At 40.1% G+C, this 19,319-nt stretch overlaps 1 protein-coding gene across 1 annotated transcript in view; it reads right to left on the bottom strand.

The window, feature by feature from the left end:
• The window catches only part of ECEL1 (endothelin converting enzyme like 1), a 153,504-nt gene that overhangs the window by 64,694 nt on the left and 69,491 nt on the right, over positions 1 to 19,319 (bottom strand). The window contains exons 3-6 of the mRNA XM_040349682.1: positions 11,535 to 11,603; positions 11,075 to 11,185; positions 10,902 to 10,994; positions 1,314 to 1,438 (exon numbers count right to left, since the gene is read on the bottom strand). Of these exons, the coding sequence (XP_040205616.1) occupies positions 1,314 to 1,438; positions 10,902 to 10,994; positions 11,075 to 11,185; positions 11,535 to 11,603 (398 nt within the window). The remainder of the gene's footprint in view (positions 1 to 1,313; positions 1,439 to 10,901; positions 10,995 to 11,074; positions 11,186 to 11,534; positions 11,604 to 19,319) is intronic.

The raw sequence follows: 19,319 nt of genomic DNA, 5'->3' as shown, positions 1-19,319 counted from the left end.
TAGTCTCACGTTGTGATGGCAAAGACAAAAAAAGTCTCCCTTTTTGAACGTGGTCGGGTTGCTGAACTGCATAAGCAGGGTCTCTCATCAAGATACTGGACGATCCTCGACCCAAATTAAGGCCATTACTGGTGCTGACTGCAGCCCCATAACCATCAGACGGCATCTGAGACTGAAGGGCTTCAAAAACAAAAAACGTCTTCAAAAATCTTGTCTCCTTGAACGCCACAGAACTGTTCGTTTGGACTTTGCAAGAGAGCACCAAACATGGGACATTCAAAGATGGAAGAAAGTTTTATTCTCTGATGAGAAAAAATGTAACCTTGATGGTCCTGATGGTTTCCAACGTTACTGGCATGACAAGCAGATCCCACCTGAGATGTTTTCTACGCGCCACAGTGGAGGGGGCGCCATAATGGTCTGGGGTGCTTTTTCCTTCAGTGGAACAATGGAGCTCCAGGAAGTGCAGGGGCGTCAAAAGGCCGCTGGCTATGTCCAGATGTTGCAGAGAGCATTCCTCATGACTGAGGGCCCTCGTCTGTGTGGTAACGACTGGGTTTTTCAACAGGACAACGCTACAGTACACAATGCCCGCAGGACAAGGGACTTCTACCAGGAGAATAACATCACTCTTTTGGCCCATCCTGCGTGTTCCCCTGATCTAAATCCAATTGAGAATCTTTGGGGATGGATGGCAAGGGAAGTTTACAAAAATGGACAACAGTTCCAGACAGTAGATGGCCTTCGTGCGGCTGTCTTCACCACTTGGAGAAATGTTCCCACTAACCTCATGGAAAGGCTTGCATCAAGCATGCCGAAACAAATTTTTGAAGTGATCAACAATAACAGCGGAGCTACTCATTACTGAGTTCATTTCTGTTTTGGGGGGTTTCGTTTTTTTTGGAGGTGTGGTCCTAAACTTTTGATCAGCTGAAAAACAGCCTGTTTCAGTTTATTGGTTGTTTTCATTCAATTGAATGCTCAAAAAATGTTTTGTCTCACTCTCATTTCTTCTTGTGGCATGTTGAAGCTCTACTTGGAACCTTGTTAAGATCCAACAATGTAAAATATGATTTTTTGCCATTTTTCAAGTGGTCTTAAACTTTTGATCTGGACTGTATAATGCGACCAAAGATGAGGGGAAATATACCAATGGGGTAAAAAATTCTGTCCAAGATGGATATTGCCCTCATCTCACTTTCCCTGGTGTCTACAAAGCAGGAAAGTTAAAGGAAATCTCCCCAGCATGACATAGACAGCAAAAAATAACCCAAACCCTTCCTTACTAGCCAACACAACAACACACAGCTTACCTTGCTGGTGTAGCTTGTATCATATCAGATACCTTCTGCATATAATCTGTGGCCAACACAACAACTTCCTCATCCTCTGAAAAGTTTTCATGGAATATTCTGAGCAGGAGGCGCTTCCACTTTAGCTGTAATAAACAAAATACAAATAGTAACTGGGATATTTTTTTTTGTATTTTTTTGTATAATATCTTTTGTATTTATTTTTTGTATATATATATATATATATATATATATATATATATATACACACATACACACACCTAGGTCAGTAATTAATTCATGGGTTTACGCAGCTTGACTGAAATTCCACTCTAGTAGAGATTAGGGGTGCAAATCATTTAATGAGTTGATATATATTTTGGGCACTTTGGTGGCAAGACCTTTGCAATTCTCAGGTCCAATTACCTGAGTAAATTAGTGGTAAATTGGCATACATGCCTCCATATATGGAAAATAAAATAGCCTATGCAGGAAGTTATCAACACAATCAATAATAACATATGAAGTAAGCATCCCCAGAAAAGGAAAACAATAGAAAATATGGAACACAGCACACATCCATCACAATTAGGCAAGATGAGGAAGTAGTACACAGTCTTGTAAAAGTCAAAACACACTGTTCAAAACAGGGATACCATTAAAGGAAAAAATATTTAGCCCTAGCCAGCATAGTACAAATATGAAAACCCAGGACTATATTAACAATGGTTTACAAAGACTGGGACAATACTTCAGTCATATGCATATTTATATAAATAAATATATATTGTACACACACATATATACAGTACAGACCAAAAGTTTGGACACACCTTCTCATTCAAAGAGTTTTCTTTATTTTCATGACTATGAAAATTGTAGATTCACACTGAAGGCATCAAAACTATGAATTAACACATGTGGAATTATACATAACAAAAAAGTGTGAAACAACTGAAAATATATTTCATATTCTAGGTTCTTCAAAGTAGCCACCTTTTGCTTTGATAAGCTTCAAGAGGTAGTCACCTGGCGCAGCACCCCATCACTCTTCTTCTTGGTCAAATAGCCCTTACACAGCCTGGAGGTGTGTTTGGGGTCATTGTCCTGTTGAAAAATAAATGATGGTCCAACTAAACGCAAATCGGATGGAATAGCATGCCGCTGCAAGATGCTGATAGCATCACTTTCCCTTCACAGTATGACATCTGTTCAGGGATAAATCAGTGTTGCTGTGCATTATAAATCAATAATATTGAGTAACAATAGTTTTAATTATTTCATACATTGAATTTTGCTTATATTTTTTCATGTTATTTATTATCAAGGGGCAAACGTGACAATATGGAGAAATCAATACCATTCAATCATCGTTTAGCCTGTAGTGAATACCTATATAAACAAAAAACACCCAATGCCTTCATAATAATAAAACATTTTTAATATTTGGTCCAGCTAGCTTTAAGGTATTTTTTTTAGGAGTCAGTGACTTTCTAATACAGACTTAAATTAAATGAGGGCCCTCTGAATCCTCCTGTATTGAATTGTATTGTAACTGTACTTTCTGCCCCCGTGTTGTAAAGCGCCATGCCAACTGTTGATGCTATATAAATCCTGTATTATAATAATAATAATAATAATAATAATAATAATAATAATAAAAAAAGACCTAACCAATATTTACAATTGTTAACCAATTTGCTATTTTGAGAAATTTAATTTTTAGCTTGAAGAACTCGAAGAATCTTTATTTCTGGAAATTAGTGGATGATTTCACCACAAAAACAGCAATGGACATTCACCCAAATATAATTCAACTTGGCCTTAAATTTTTTACTGCTCAGTGACATTAGGAAAAAAGACTTGCCCTTTAGTTAGCAGTCATGTCATGGCAATCATATCACCTCGTAAACACAGGGCTAGGGTTAATGTTAAGTTATTGCTAGGGTGAGATGTTATAGATGCCCTTTGACTATACATTATTTTAACTCAACAACTCCTGATACCCGCTGGCGATGCCTAAGCTCCAGGGGTACCATGCTCCACGTTTGGTGGGATTTCCCTCCCATACAGAAATTCTGGCAACAGATCTTCCAACTATACTGCAAACTGATGGCGACCTCTCTCTCCTACACCTGAGGTTGCTCTGTTATCCATGCTCCCGGGAACGTTCAAGTCCATTAAAAAAGATGTACTGCGTCACTTTTTGGCCGCGGACAGAATAGTGATTCTACGGTACTGGAGACGGTACCTTCCCTCGGGGAGTGTGCTACTGAAGTAGACTGTATTAGGGATCTTTAACATCTGTTGGCTGAGGAAGCTAATAAGGAAGAACGGTTTTCTCCCACTTGGACTTCATGGTCCATGTTCTGCTACTAGTTGGACTTCATCTCCTGGGCAGAGGGTGACCTAGGCAACACCACCTCATGACCATGGTGAAGCGATCCCTGTTCCTAATCTTTCTGCTTCCCCTACTTTATCCTAACACCTTCCCCTCTATTTATAATTGTACCCTCCAGAATCCATTAAACGCTTACTCCTGATACAGAATATGACTCTAACTTCTTCACAACATAACAGATTTCTAGAATAAGTTTGGATGTAGTAATACATGAGGTATACATATAATCTTCCCACCTGAAATGTGAGGGTCTTGTATTTCTTCATGTTATGCCTCAATATGTTGCTCTAACTGTTTTTTTTTTTTTATGTTGATATTGAACACGATACAATAACATATTTTTCCCTTTACACATGTTTTATTGTCCTTACTTACTATTGTTTATGATATTTTCTATGCTGATTGGCTTTGGCCAATTATGGCTCTCCGTTTTTTGCACGCTGTGATTGGCCAAGCATGCGGGTCATAGTGCATGCTTGGCCAATCATCAGCCAGCAATGCACTGCGATGCCGCAGTGAATTATGCGCCATGACACGCCACTCGAATTTGGCGCGAACGGCCCAAAACTTTCGTAATTCGACAAACGATTGAACATACGATGTTCGAGTCAAACGTGAGTTTGACTCGAATACGAAGCTCATCCCTAATTGGTAGTACAAATATTTTAATTAACTGCTATATCTCTTTAACAGATTTCTCTTCACTTCTTGCCCTGGATACTCTACAGGAAGTAAGAGGAAATATCTTCATAGTGAGAGGAAATCCCCTCTACAATAATTGTTACCAATGGCAGATGCCCCATTGGAAGATTTCCCCTCACCTTTAGTTCAGATGACAGCTATATTTTTTTCCCCCCAACACTCTCTGTCCTTGCAAAGTAGAGAAGATGAATCCTCTCAGCAGGGATACAGACAGCAATACACAAATAACAGGGGTTGTAATATCTTCACACTTGACCCTAAACTACAATTTTAGTTACACTTTAAGTAGTTGATTGGTAGTTGCAGTATAAAATTCTTCTGTATGACTTTGCACAAATTGGAAGGATAAACCTGCAAAATTGTACCAGTGACAAAGTATCATGCTATTCTTCCCATAACTATTCATTGGTGTTGTTTGTACACTAAAAGAGGCTATTTTTTATCTGTTTATATTACATAATTAGCCAATATCAAATAATTAGCCACACATTAGCCAATACAAAATACAGCAAGGAATATTTCAGATTGAAGGTTTGCAAAAGTGGTATACTGCAAAATACTTTAGTAGCACTTTTGTGTGTAAAAAAGTATACTTTAACCACTTAAGGACCGAGCCTGTTTTTCAGACTTGGTGTTTACAAGTTAAAAACAATTTTTTTTTGCTAGAAAATTACTTAGAACCACCAAACAGAATAAAATGGCGGTCATTGCAATACTTTTTGTCACACCGTATTTGCGCAGCGGTCTTACAAGCGGACTTTTTTTGGAAGAAATTCACTTTTTTTTTATTAAAAATAGGAGAACAGTAAAGTTGGCACAATTTTTTTTATATTGTGAAAGATAATGTTACGCCGAGTAAATTGATAACCAACATGTCACGCTTCAAAATTGCATCCGCTCATGGAATGGCGTCAAACTTTTACCCTTAAAAATATCCATAGGCGATGTTTAAAAAAATCTACAGGTTGCATGTTTTGAGTTACAGAGAAGGTCTAGGGAAAGAATTATTGCTCTGACGATCGCGGCGATACTTCACGTGTGTGGTTTGAACACCATCTTCATATCCGCATAAGCGCTGCTTATGTATGCGTTCACTTCTGCGCGTGAGCTAAGAAGTTTTTTTTACTAAATCTAGAGAGTGCAAATCTGGTTGAGCTTTGCATAGGAACCAATCAGCTTTCAGTTTTTTTTTAAGCTTACTTGAACAACCTGAAGTTACCCAGAGCCAGAAACCAAGCAATTGTGCTGCAAGTTTCAAAATAACTTGCTAGGCTTCACAAGTTTGTTGCACAATTGCAGCAAATCTGCATTGCATGCCTCCAGATTAACATTCTTTGCAAACATTCTGCAAGTCTGCTGTGCAAGTTCTGGTTCAGTTATGCCATTCAAAAGTCATCCCACCACAGGGGTCACTGTGGCTGAATTTCCATGCTGTAGACTTGCAGAGCTCTTGCTGTAGACTCACCACTGCAACTTTACTCTTGCTAGAGACTTGACATGCAAATGTCATGCTGTCATGCTACAAATGGAAAAAGTGTCAACTAGAACTTGTGCTTCAAGTGCTCTGCAAGTGTACAACTTGCCAAAGAAAATGTGCAGCAAGTTAGCAGACTTACAATTCAACACTTCCACAAATCTGTGACAAGTTATCCTTGGGTAGAAGCTAATTGGCTACCATGCACAGCTGCACCAGATTTTGCACTCTCCATATTTAGTAAAACAATCCCAGTGATTTATCCTGACACTCCCTTGTCGCGTCCACGTTGTGGGATGTTGGAGGTGCCCTTTATTCATATGGTCTGGTCCTGTCCCTCTCTACAGGTCCTGGATGATCTCAGTCAATTAGCAGAGTCAACCCTCGGTTTAGACCCCAGGGCTTTACTGTTAAATGTTTTTGATGACCCCACTCTGAGAAGTCATACAAAGTTGTTTCTAATATATGTCACATATTATGCACGTAGAGAGGTTCTACTTAAATGGAAGGCCACATTACCACCCACTGTTTCTGCATGGTGGAAAACTCTGTCTTACCTTTGTAAAAAAGTATGTATGTTAACAGGAACTGTCTTAGTAAATTTGACAAGCTCTGGTCCCCCTGGATAGACTCCCAACTATAGATACTACATTCCACCTGTGTTACATCCAGTCTATGTACCGTATATTATTTCTCCTTTGTTTTCCTTCTTCTCCTCCGGTCCCTCTGCCCCCTTACCCCCCCCCCATCCCTTAATTTTCCCTTTTCTTCTTGCCCCCCCCCCCCCCCTTCTGCCCCTCTCCCCTTAATTTTTCATTTTCTCCTTCACTGTGTCCCCCTCCTGCTTCCCACTAGGGATCGCCTTGTCTGTTTATATGCAAATCCAATATTCTGGCTTAGTCCTATCTCCTAAAATCTGTAATGCATTTGACTTTAGTTAAGTGCTCTGTTAGGTACGTGTTGACTGCTCTCCTATATTGAAATGTCTACACTTGTCTTATATGCATGTACGGCTTTGCTTTCTTGTTATACTGACTATGTTTATACTACTGACATACAGATGATTAATAAAGTTCTTTCATTTGTAAAAAAAAATAAAAAATCAATCCCAGTGTCTTCGCTTCCAAGAATGATGAAAAATGTAAAGTCATGACTTGGAGCTCACACGGGCATGCGGATGCCCTTCAAGTTCTTATGTAGATGCACCAAGCAAATCAACAAGCACCAGGGCTGTCATGTCCAAAAAATATTTTATATGCATTTTAAAGGCAAATAATATTTTTTTTCCAATTTTAAACAATTGTGACAACTTGTGATATGAAGTACATGCTTTTCTTGCTACATGCTTCATTTATCACAACACTAAAATTATGTTGCTGGAACAAATAAAAAACAGATGAAAAAATAAAATAGAATAGCAGGGGAGAAATGGGTGTACTAGAAAAACATTTAAATAATGACAGAAAATGACAGAGAATTTTATTTCACTTTACAGGTTTTAGGCAGGTCCTGTGCCAATTAGCTCACATAATAAGTCGCAGATTAACAGGTGCTTCAGCAGTGTAACTTTTTTTTACCAAAGTAACACTACATAATTATACATGGCTTTTGATCTTTGGCTGCTCTGGTTGCAAATGACTACTTCAAACCTATTTAATCATCCAAGTTTAGTTATATGTTTTTCAGTTTGTCTATGTAATGTAGAAGGTCCTTCACTGGTTGATCTAGCTTGTTGTTGGGCATTGTACATGTCAATAGTATTTTTATGGTGTGAGTTTATATGTTAAAAAAATTAACTCATGTTCCATGTCCACCCTTGTTTAGGAATTGCAATTATTATTATTATACAGGATTTATATAGCGCTGCCAGTTGGTTTACAGTTCAAAATTTCTACACACGCATTGTATAAACATATTTATACCAATTAGTTTAGTGTTTGGTGAATGTAGAATTTTACTTCCAGTGTAAGAATTACCTAGGAAGCCAAATGTGAGATTGTAAATATGTTTGACATAAACTCACTTGATTATCATTTAGTAGGCACACAAAACATGTGTGAATTTCACTAATTTACAGCTGCTTAGTCATAAATGAAGGGAAGATTTCTTTCTACCATTAAGTACATTTTCTCAAAATTGTGTCCCTGGTTGTAAAATAACTGTTCCTTGGTGACATTTTACTGGGTCTGACTGCTTCTGTTTAAAAAACAAGTAATCAATGGAACCCTTAGGCCCCGTACACACGACCAGATCTATCCGCTGGGATTTATCCGCGGATCAGTTCCAGCGGATAGATCCGGTCGTGTGTAGGCCCGAGCGGACAATTTTCGGCGGATAAAAATTCAGCCGATGGATTACCAGCGGATACAAATTTTGTAGCATGCTACAAAATCTATCCACTGGAATCCAGTCCAGCGGACTGATCCGGTCGTCTGTACAGACTCACTGGATCAGTCCGTCCGCTCCCATCCCTCGCATGCGTCGTAATGATTCGACGCATGCGTGGAAGTATTTACCTTCCAGCGTCGCGCATGTCGCCGCGTCATCGTCACGGCGACGGCGCGACATGTGACCGCGGATGTTTTCCGTGCGGATTTTGATCTGATGGTGTGTACAAGCCATCGGATGAAAATCCGGACGAGGAATGTCCGCTGGAAACGGTTCGGCGGACCGTTTCCAGTGGATAACCCCTCGTCTGTACGAGGCCTCAAAGTTTCTATCTGAACGTGTTTCTTTTTCGGGTAGAGGTATATGGAAAGCTGGAGCCAAGCTCTACATTTTCCTGGCTGCACTTAGCAGGATACAGACTGGAATGGCCTCTAATCACAACTTTAATTACTCTAATTACAATAGTATACACTTAATTACAGTCAATTACAGTTAATTACAAGTGCACATCACAGGAGTGCTGCTTGCAAAGTTCAATAAAACAATACAATTATAGCTGGTATAGGTGTTTTGGATGCACTGAGGGCTGGTCTGGCTCCAGTTTTGGATGCACTGAGTGCTATTCTGGCTCCAGTTGTGGGTGCACTGAGGGCTGGTCTGGCTTTAGTTGTAGGAGCACTGAGGGCTGGTCTGGCTCCAGTTGAGGGTGCAATGAGGGCAGGTTAGGCTCTAGGTTTCAGTGCACTGGGGGTTGGTCTGGTTCCAGTTGAGGGTGCAATGAGGGCCGGTTAGGCTCTAGTTTTCAGTGCACTGAGGGCTGGTCTGGCTCCAGTTGTGGGAGCGCCGAGGTATGGTCTGGCTCCATTTGTGGGTGGGGAGGGATGTGGCTATCTGTTCTAAAAACTTCATAAAATCATAATTTTTCTTTGCACAAAAGTGAAAATTATTAGACACTATATTTTGTTTTGTACCTTTGAATGATTCTTTGCCACCTTTATGGAGCTTCCTGTTTTCTTGGCTTGATCATCACTTTTATCTGGAACTTTATAGTATCCATACATCTGGTTATACTAGACTTCTTGCATGTGAAGTATTGAATCTGTTTCATTTTCACCTTACCCTGACACCAAATAGGACTGAAATATTGTTTTTCCATTCTACCCCATAGCCCAGACATATGAAGAATACGGGGGATTGTTTTAACTTGTACCACATAGCCAGTTCAGTACTTGCCAGATATTCCTGCAACTCATTTAATGTTGCTGTAGGCCTCTTGGCAGCCTCCCTTACCAGATTTATTTTGTTCCTTTCATAAATTTTGGAGGGATGTCCAGTTCTTGGTAATCTCCCTGTTGTGCCATATTTCCTCCACTTGATGATGACTATCTTCACTGTGTTCCATGGTTTATCTAATGCCTTGTAAATTCTTTTGTACCCTTCTCCTGACTGATACCTTTTAATTATGAGATCCCTCTGATGCTTTGGAAGCTCTCTGTGGACCATGGCTTTTGCTCTAGGATGCGACTAAGAAAATGTCAGGAAAGACCTACTAGAACAGCTGAACTTTATTTGGGGTTAATCTAAGGCACTTTAAATGATGGCAGGTGTGTACTGACTCCCATTTAACATGAGTTTGAATGTGATTGCTTAATTCTGAACACAGCTACATCTCCAGTTATAAGAGGGTGTGCACCCTTATGCAACCACATTATTATTATTTTTTTTACCCCCCCCCCCCTTAAAGATTTCAGTTTGTCTTTTAATTAAGTTGTACAGTTTATAGGTCACATTAAAGGTGGAAAAAGTTTGATTTCCACCTTTGATTATCTTTGTCTCATTTTTTTACATCACAGAAACCTGACATTTTAACAGGGGTGCGTAAACTTTTTATATAACTGTATATCACAGTTTTTTGGTGTAGCTACATATATATCTAGTAATCTCCTATGCTGACTCCTGACAATTTATGTTATCCCCTACAGTCCAATGAAGAAATACTGGGTTGCTATCTTTGGCTCTCCACCAGGACTAAGGAAAAATAAAAAATAATCTGCCTAAAAGAGGCGAGGATGTCAGAAGGGCAACTTAACCCTTAAGCACTTAAATTTTCTTTCTTTTTTTGTAAGCTTTGGATAATTTTTTATTCAATTTCTGTATCATGTTATGGAGTTAACCTTTCACTTCCTGTTCTAGAGATACAACAGGAAGTGAGAGGAAATATCTGTAACGTAAGGGTAAATCCTTTCTCAAACAGTTGTCACTGGGAAATAGGTGTCCCCAGTGGAAAAACTCATCTCACGTTCTATTTACGTTTAAATTTCCCATCATTTCAGGCCCCAGTGCTCCATTACATAGACAACAAGGGCATAGCCTACAAAACAAATCTGACATATATTTCAGGTTTTCCCTGCACAATACAAAACTAAAAACATATGCTAGATATACATACACTATAAAAAAAAAATATTAACCAATGGGTTATATATGGCTATCTAGCCACACCAGTATAAACACAATTTGGTCTGTACCATTATCACATTCAGTCTTTTGTTTGCCTTCTGATACATCATAGTTGTCTTTACTTTAAAACACATGCATTTATTTTCATTCTTTTCTATAATATTATGATTTTAAGAGATCTTACATCTGGGGCAATTTGCTGAAGCTGAGATATGGTAACCTTGCTGTACATGGTGCTGACGTCACGTCTGATGTCATCAAATTCTGAAATTGTGATCTAATGCAAGATGGAAAGACATGTTACAAGGGAGTTTACAACAAATCACATAGGACATTAATTAAATAGGCAACACTTACGTTGGCCAGGTCCTGCTCCAGTTGCAGAATTTCTTGTACTTTTTTCTCTATATCTTCCACTCCTAAGAGACTGAGTATCTTCTGCATGAAAACCTTGTAAGCAGCCAGTATCTATGGTGTTTAACAAAGCAAGGCTTAATGTAGAACTAACAGTGCATACAAAATAAATTCTGTAAATTGAAACCATATTAACACAGATTTCTTAAACATTTTTTCAATGAAAGCTAACATTCAGATGATTTTGTTTCTAAATTTATTTTCGTAATGAATACATTTTGCATCATAGCTGACAGCTAAATCCTTATAATTCGATTCTCTAATGGAACTGTCTTTCTTCATACTGACAATGATCACATTATTTTTACAAGTTTACTCAATAATTAAACTTGAAAAAATAGTTATTTGAAACAGAATTGGATTTTTTGAATTAGCAAGTGAAATTTATTATTTACTATTGTACCTTTTCACTGTCTTCATCTTGTCCTAAATACAGAGTTCTCTCTGGCAACGTTAGGCCATCTTGGTCAATCTGTTAGGGGAAAAAAAAGTATTATGTATGGAAAGAACTGGTGACTCTTTTGTGCAGGATACAGATCCTAGGAAGGGGTTATTTCTAGCTACTGAGTAAATGCATGAATGAAAAATATGCTTTTAATTATTTTTATAAGTATAGGTGCTTATCATTACTTTTCTTTCAAGAGATAACCAGAACAAGACTTTCATTTCGGGATTTATGAAAGCTCTTACAGAGATAAACGTGAAGAAAAGTCTGTCATATGCCTTAAATTTCTAAGCTGTTCTGGTTATACGCTTTTATAGGCAACATTACTTTTACTCTGCCTACCCATGGAGCAGTATCTACTTATATGAATGAGTGTTCTGTAAATTGCTGGAGAAGTCCATAAACTGATGGTGTATAATGGAAATCTTCAGTTTAGCAAAGAATTTTGTGACTCAGGTTAGGGGATTTGATGGATGGTTGTGTGTTAATTGCCTCCTGGGTTCCCAGTCCTCCTATCTACACCTTCAAAATCCCCCTCTTTAATACGTTTCAGTAGAGGGGCCTTGTTCTGTGGGTAAGTTCCTGACATTCTAGGAGACTGTATAAATATTATTAGATTTCCATTTGAACGAAAAATCGTTCTTTCTTGCATCATGAGTCAACTAATGTGTTTGAAAGCTCTTAATATTTTATCCAGACCTGCTATTTGGATGGAAATCTAGTTGTATTAAACATATTTTTTATACGATGTATGATCTTTCCACAACGAATACCAGATTCACAGTTACAATTTTGTTCATTTAAACAAAACCCACAATCATGCTCCTTTAAATTTTCTCGTCGGTACAAAAATCTATTTGACCCCACAAATCATTGCAAAATTGAACGAATGTTTAAAAAAACGAAATATTTAAACTAAATTCTACTGATGTATGGTTTAACAACTGGACCTGTTCATAGGCTCAGATGCAAAGAAGTGTGTTGTAGTGGCAATTTATGTTAGTAACATACCCACATAATTTAAAGTGAAGCTCCAGCCTCCCCACCAAAAAAATACAAATACTGTAGCTGCTGACTTTTAATAATGGGACACTTACCTGTCCAGGGATCCTGTAATGTCGGCACACCCCAGACGATTTTTCACTTGGCCTTCGGGTGCTCCGCCACCATTCCTTGTAAGGGAAACTGGCAGTGAAGCCTTGCGGCTTCACAGCTGGTTCCCTACTGTGCATTGGCGAAGTGCATTGCACTTTGTGATGGCCCGGCAGCTGGGAAGGGAGGGGGGCTGAACCTAGCCACAGAGAGGTCACCTGAAAGTAGGAATGGGTACCTGTCAAAAACAGGTACTCGCCTCCCCCCATCTCTCCGAAAGGTGCCAAATGTGGCAGAAAAGGGGGGAGGAAACAAAAAAGTGGAGCTTCCCCTTCTGGATGGAGCTCAGGTTTAACAAGTTTAGATTATCCTGATAAATGTGCTAGGCCTTTCTAGACCTGGCTACTAAGTAGTTGCAAAACATTTAATTTATATTACTATGTAATCTTATTAAACGCCCCCCGTTTACTTACCTGACCCCTCAAAAGTCCCGCGCCATGAACACGCTTGCTTCTCGGCCAGGCTTCTTTGCAAATTCATTGGATGATTAAAAGCAGCGCAGCCATTGGCTCGTGCTGCTGTCAATCACATCCAATGACGCGGCACGCCGGGGGCGGGGCCGAGTGATACAGTGATCGGCTATGGCCGCCGGCTGTATCACAGGAGCACGCCCGCAACAACTCACCACCATGCAAGCTCGCTCGCATGAAGGTGATGAGTTCTTGCAAGGGAGAGCCGAGACAGCCGCAGAGAGACCCCGGAAGACCAGGTTTGGGGCCACTCTGTGCAAAACGAGCTGCACAGTGGAGGTAAGTATAACATGTTTGTTATTTAAAAAAAAAAATTACCTTTACATACCCTTTAAGCTTTGACAATAAAACTTGAAAGCCAATTGGATTCTATGCAAAGCTGTACCAAATTTTGCGCTCTCTAGTTTTAGTAAATCTCCCCCAGTGCGTCTATTATTCTTTAAAAAATATTTTTGTAAGAGCGGGGAGGGTAGAAACCGTCGCCATCGCCGCCATCATCATCTGGCTGCCCAGCTAATCACAGCTCCTTTTATTTCCACAAACAGGAAGTGCAGCTAATCACCTCCCCCATGGGAGTGGTCATCACAGGATGTCCCCTCAACACAGCAAGCACCATATAAGGACACCCCTCTAACAGGATGTCCTATACAATGAATACAATACATGAATACAATACATACAATGAATTCAATGCTGGCTAAAGTCTTATGGGCGTGTCTGGGCAGGAAATGCATGTATGCCTTGTAGCAAACAAAGCCTTATTGCTTTTAAAACATTGACGCCCTCCCCGACTCCAAAAACGCTCACAAGCTCTCATATTACCGCTGATTGGAATCCTTATTTTGCGCCATTCCATAGAATAATGCATATTCAGATTATACCATTATTGTAGGTGGGATGGGGGCTATCTACAGGCGTGCGCTATGAATCCTGACCATGCTGATCAGACACAGCAGAGACAAGAGCGCACATCCGCCTATAACCACTAATGTCCTTGCGGAGTGAGCATATCCACTCCTCAACGATCGTCCTCGCTAATGCACAGAGGGCCCACGCCGCAAACATCACATTCCAACCTTAAATAATTTTCTACTTCCAGACGAGATTCAACCAGTCTCAGACTGCCCCAGTCAGCTCTTTTAGAGCGGGTTGCGGAAGTACTAATACTGGGTGACACTATGACAATACATATTAAATACAAATTTCCACAACACACTGGACCAGGAGGTGAGGAAAATTCTCCCACTGGGGACACACTCATGTCAACAACTAGAAAAGATGTGTACAGGAAATAAGGGGGACATTGCCTCAACATAAAAATAAATAACAAAAAAAAATAAACAATCCACCAAGGGTTCTATCTTTTCCTCACTCTATTCAAAACAAAACAATATGTTTCAGGTAAAATTCCACTTTAAACAAATCTACAACAGTAAAAAAAAAAAAACTTGAAAAAATGGTGACTATACTTGAAATGTCACACATTCTAAATCAAACTTTCTCAGAACAAATAGTTTTTGGATGAATTTTGGGATGTTCATTTCCTTTTCCTGCTGCTACTTCTCATATTTTCCTGCTGCTGCCTAATTGACCCAGAATGCTTTGCAGCCAGCAGGGAGTCAGGAACAGCAGCGGTTTGAAAAAAGAAATTACTGGCAGCAATAGAAAAAAAATGGAGCCTTAAAAAACAGCTAGGATATTAAAGTTTGTGTCCAGACAGAAAGTCTTACAGAAAACCACAGGAAGGGAAGGCACTTGTCCAAAGAATGTTCAACATGCTTAATACTTGTATTTGAATGCTACACATGTAGAACCAGTCATATCACTTCTGTGTAAAAGTATGTTTGCAATAGACAAAAAAAAAGCAAAATATGTTGTTACCAAGTAGACTTTTTTCAAGGTGGGTATGCTTGCCCCATTTCAGCATTTTTTAACTGGTATGCCTGGATTACACTTCGGCATTCCGTATTGTATTTAAATTGTAGCAAATTAAATTTTTAACAAATAATGTAGTTATTACAGAGAACAACTTTATAAATAGACAACATTGTAGAGATCTCACCAAACAAATGAGCTTAACTCCCCCCGCTCCTTACTATTATCGTCATAGCTGGGGAGTGGGGACCTGTCAGCCCTATCCCCTTAGGTGCTTGAAAAAGTCAACATTGGCGTCCATATATAATCTGCAGAGTTTATTAACCACTTAAGCCCCGGACCAATATGCAGCCTAAAGACCCAAGGTGTTTTTACAGTTCGGGACTGCGTCGCTTTAACAGACAATTGCGCGGTCGTGCGACGTGGCTCCCAAACAAAATTGGCGTCCTTTTTTCCCCACAAATAGAGCTTTCTTTTGGTGGTATTTGATCACATCTGCGGTTTTTAGTTTTTGCGCTATAAACAAAAATAGAGCGACAATTTTGAAAAAAAAGCAATATTTTTTACTTTTTGCTGTAATAAATATCCCCCAAAAACATATATAAAAACATTTTTTTTCCTCAGTTTAGGCCGATACGTATTCTTCTACCTATTTTTAGTAAAAAAAATCGCAATAAGCGTTTATCGATTGGTTTGCGCAAAATTTATAGTGTTTACAAAATAGGGGATAGTTTTATTGCATTTTTATTTTTTATTTTTTTTTTACTACTAATGGCAGCGATCAGCAATTTTTTTCGTGACTGCGACATTATGGCGGACACTTCGGACAATTTTGACACATTTTTGGGACCATTGTCATTTTCACAGCAAAAAATGCATTTAAATTGCATTCTTTATTGTGAAAATGACAGTTGCAGTTTGGGAGTTAACCACAGGTGGCGCTGTAGGAGTTAGGGTGCACCTAGTATGTGTTTACAACTGTTTGGGGGTGTGGCTGTAGGAATGATGTCATCGATCGTGTCTTCCCTATAAAGGGAATGACGCGATCGATGCGCCGCCATAGTGAAGGACGGGGAAGCCGTGTTTACACACGGCTCTCCTCGTTCTTCAGCTCCGGGGAGCGATCACGACGGAGCGGCTATAAACAAATAGCCGCGCCGTGGTCCCGGATCGCTCCCCGAGCGGACCCGACCTCCGCATGTAGCGGGGGGGGTCTCGATCGGACCCCCCACCCGCTAATAGGCGAGGACGTACGTGTACGCCCATGTGCCTGTACGTGCCATATTGTGGACGTATATGTACATGCGGGGGTCGGGAAGTGGTTAAAAATCAACTTGTCCAGTTTGCAGCAGAAGGCTAAATTATGATGAGTAAAAGCCCTTTCACACTGAGCCACTCTGCTATTTTTACCGCCGACGCTATGGGCGGATTTGCGGCGCATTTCGGCTGCTAGCGGGCAGTTTTACCCCCCGCTAGCGGCCGAGAAAGGGTTAAGACCTCCCGCAATGCACTGTCCTATTGCGGTAGAGCTGCGCTGTCCCATTGATTTCAATGGGCAGCAGCGGTGAAGGAGTGGTAAACACACCGCTCCTTCACCGCTCCAAAGATGCGGCTAGCAGGACTTTTTTTTTACTGTCTTGCTAGCGCAACCCTCCAGTGTGAAAGCCCTCAGGCTTTCACACTGGAGACAATGGTGCATCTGTTTAAGGGTGGATTGCAGGTGCTGTTTTTAAATCTAAAGCACCTGCAATACGCCCTAAGTGCGCAAAGGGTCTAATGTTGCGTACACTCAACCTTTTTTAATGGTCTAGAAAAAACTACTTTTTTTCCCGACGTGATTCTTGTCAAGCCTGCCTTGCCTACACACGATCGTGAAAAAAAAATGCTCAAGCAAAGCGCAGTGATGTACAACACGTACGACGGCACTATAAAGGGGAAGTTCCATTCAGATGGCTCCACCCTTGGGGCTGCTTTTGCTGATTTCGTGTTTGTAAAAGTTTGGTGAGAGACGATTCGCGCTTTTCAGTCTTCGTGCTTTTCAGTCTGTTACAGCGTGACGAATGTGCTATCTCCATTACGAATGCTAGTTTTACCAGAACGAGCGCTCCTGTCTCATAACTTGCTTCTGAGCATGCGTGTTTTTTCCACGTCGTTAAAGCCTACACACGACCGTTTTTCACGACGTGAAAAACAACGTGAAAAAATAGAGCATGTTCTAAATTTTTAATGCCCATTTTTCACGTCATGAAAAATATTCTGAAGCCTACACACGATCATTTTTAATGACCATTTTAAAAAATGTTGTTTTTCACGCCATGAGTACGTGTGTACGCGGCATAAGGCTTTAAAAGCTGAAACAGGTTAGATTTCTACTATAAACTGGACCACTTGATTTTCAAGAAATAAATTGTGCACGAAGTCCATCGTTGACTTTTTTGAACATTGTAGAGATCAATAATGCCCAATAAACACAACGCAATATAATTTTTGACCTATTATAAACAGGCCACAAAGTAAATAACCTCATGTCAAGCAATTCCTGGCTGTTCAAGGAGATCCATATGACCAGGAGATAGAATTTTACTCAATTCATAGAGGCCAATGAAAATTTCAATCAGCAAACACAAGTTAAGGCTTCTTTACAGTTTCTACTGAGTTATGATATACTGGTAGATTGATTAAATCTAAGGTGGCCCAGAGGATTAATAAACCCTTTATATAGGTATCAATATCAGTAATAATACTTAAAAGTATTGAGACATGAGATACGGTTCTATCTGAATGATTTCTGGGTGCTGGTCGGTTGCTCTCTTATCTGTCCCCTCTCTTTTCTTCTTTTCTTTTTCTTCTTTTCTTTTCTATCTCTATTTCTGCTTTTTTCTTTTTATCTCTATCTTCCTTACAGAAGCTCTTTAACGTGGGTCCTTCCGTCTAAATAGTAATATTGTCAGCAAGATGGATTTGGGATTTCCAGATCCGGGACCCTTGGCCAGCAGGTCTTGGGCCTCCTAAGGTTGTGTCATTGATTATTCATGCTGGAATGCACTTCGTGTTATATCCTGGAATTTTTCTAATGTTTCTTCTTACAATGTTTCTGCCAAACGCTATATTGTGTTATCTATTGTGATCGGGACCTTTCTGGTGTTTGTTAACGCTTTATGAATCTGTGGCGATGCTTCTGTTTTGTTGTAATATTCCTTTTTCAATAAAAACTATTGGAGATAAAAAGTCAGTGGGCCATATTCTTGTAGAGTTGAGGCGGGCGTAGCGTAAGCTATTTACACTACGCCGCCCCAACTTACAGGAGCAAGTGCTGTATTCCCCAAACACTTGCTCCGTAGTTTGGGGCGGCGTAGTGTAATTGGCCCGGCGTATCCCCGCGTAATTCCAAGGGGGCGGCTTGTATTTAAATTAAGCGCGCCCCCGTTTCGATTGAACTGCGCATGCGCCGGGCTAAAAATAGCCCAGTGCGCATGCTCCAGTTCTCGGCGGAAAACGTCAATGACGCCGATGTGTGCGTCATTGACGTAAAGTCGTATTCAAGAACGACTTAGGGAAACGACGTACCCGACGGGAAAAGACGACGCAGACCCGACGCCATACTTAACATGGCCTACGTGGGACTGGCGTAAGGTTACCCCTCATATAGCAGGGGTAACCTTACACTTACGCAAACGACGTAAGCTACGGTTACGCGACGCGAATTTGTTCGGGAATCGGCGTATCAGGCTCATTTGCATAAACAAATGAGACCTGAACGTAAACGCCACCTAGCGGCCGGCTGGGTAATTACATTTAAGATCCGACAGTGTAAGTGACTTACACATGTCGGATCTTCAGCGTATCTATGCGAAAATGATTCTAGGAATCACTCGCATAGATACGCGGGTCAAAAAAGAGAGATACGACGGAGTATCCTGAGATACTCCGTCGTAACTATACTCAGAATATGGCCCAGTATTGCAATAGAAAAAGGTAACTAACACAGTGTAGCACAGTTGTGTGAGGTTTATATCATTTGCTCTAATCAGTTCTTTAAGTGATAATGTCACCATTGGTGCACCTCTGCTTTTTCTGTTTTGGTAAAGTCAAACTAATGGTAACATTTCTGCTAATTGCAATGTTTCTCCACGGTCATTGATCTGACGTATATATTTCTTTGCAGACTGCCTTTGTTGCTCTCTCCCATCATTTCTCTCACAGTTCTGAAATGTTTCTCTGCTTCTACTTCTCTACCACTTGGCCT

This window comes from Rana temporaria, chromosome 4, assembly GCF_905171775.1.
Source record: "Rana temporaria chromosome 4, aRanTem1.1, whole genome shotgun sequence".
Lineage (NCBI taxonomy): Eukaryota > Metazoa > Chordata > Amphibia > Anura > Ranidae > Rana > Rana temporaria.
The sequence above is the reverse complement of the archived record's forward strand: the minus strand, read 5'-3'. Positions and strand labels throughout refer to the sequence as shown.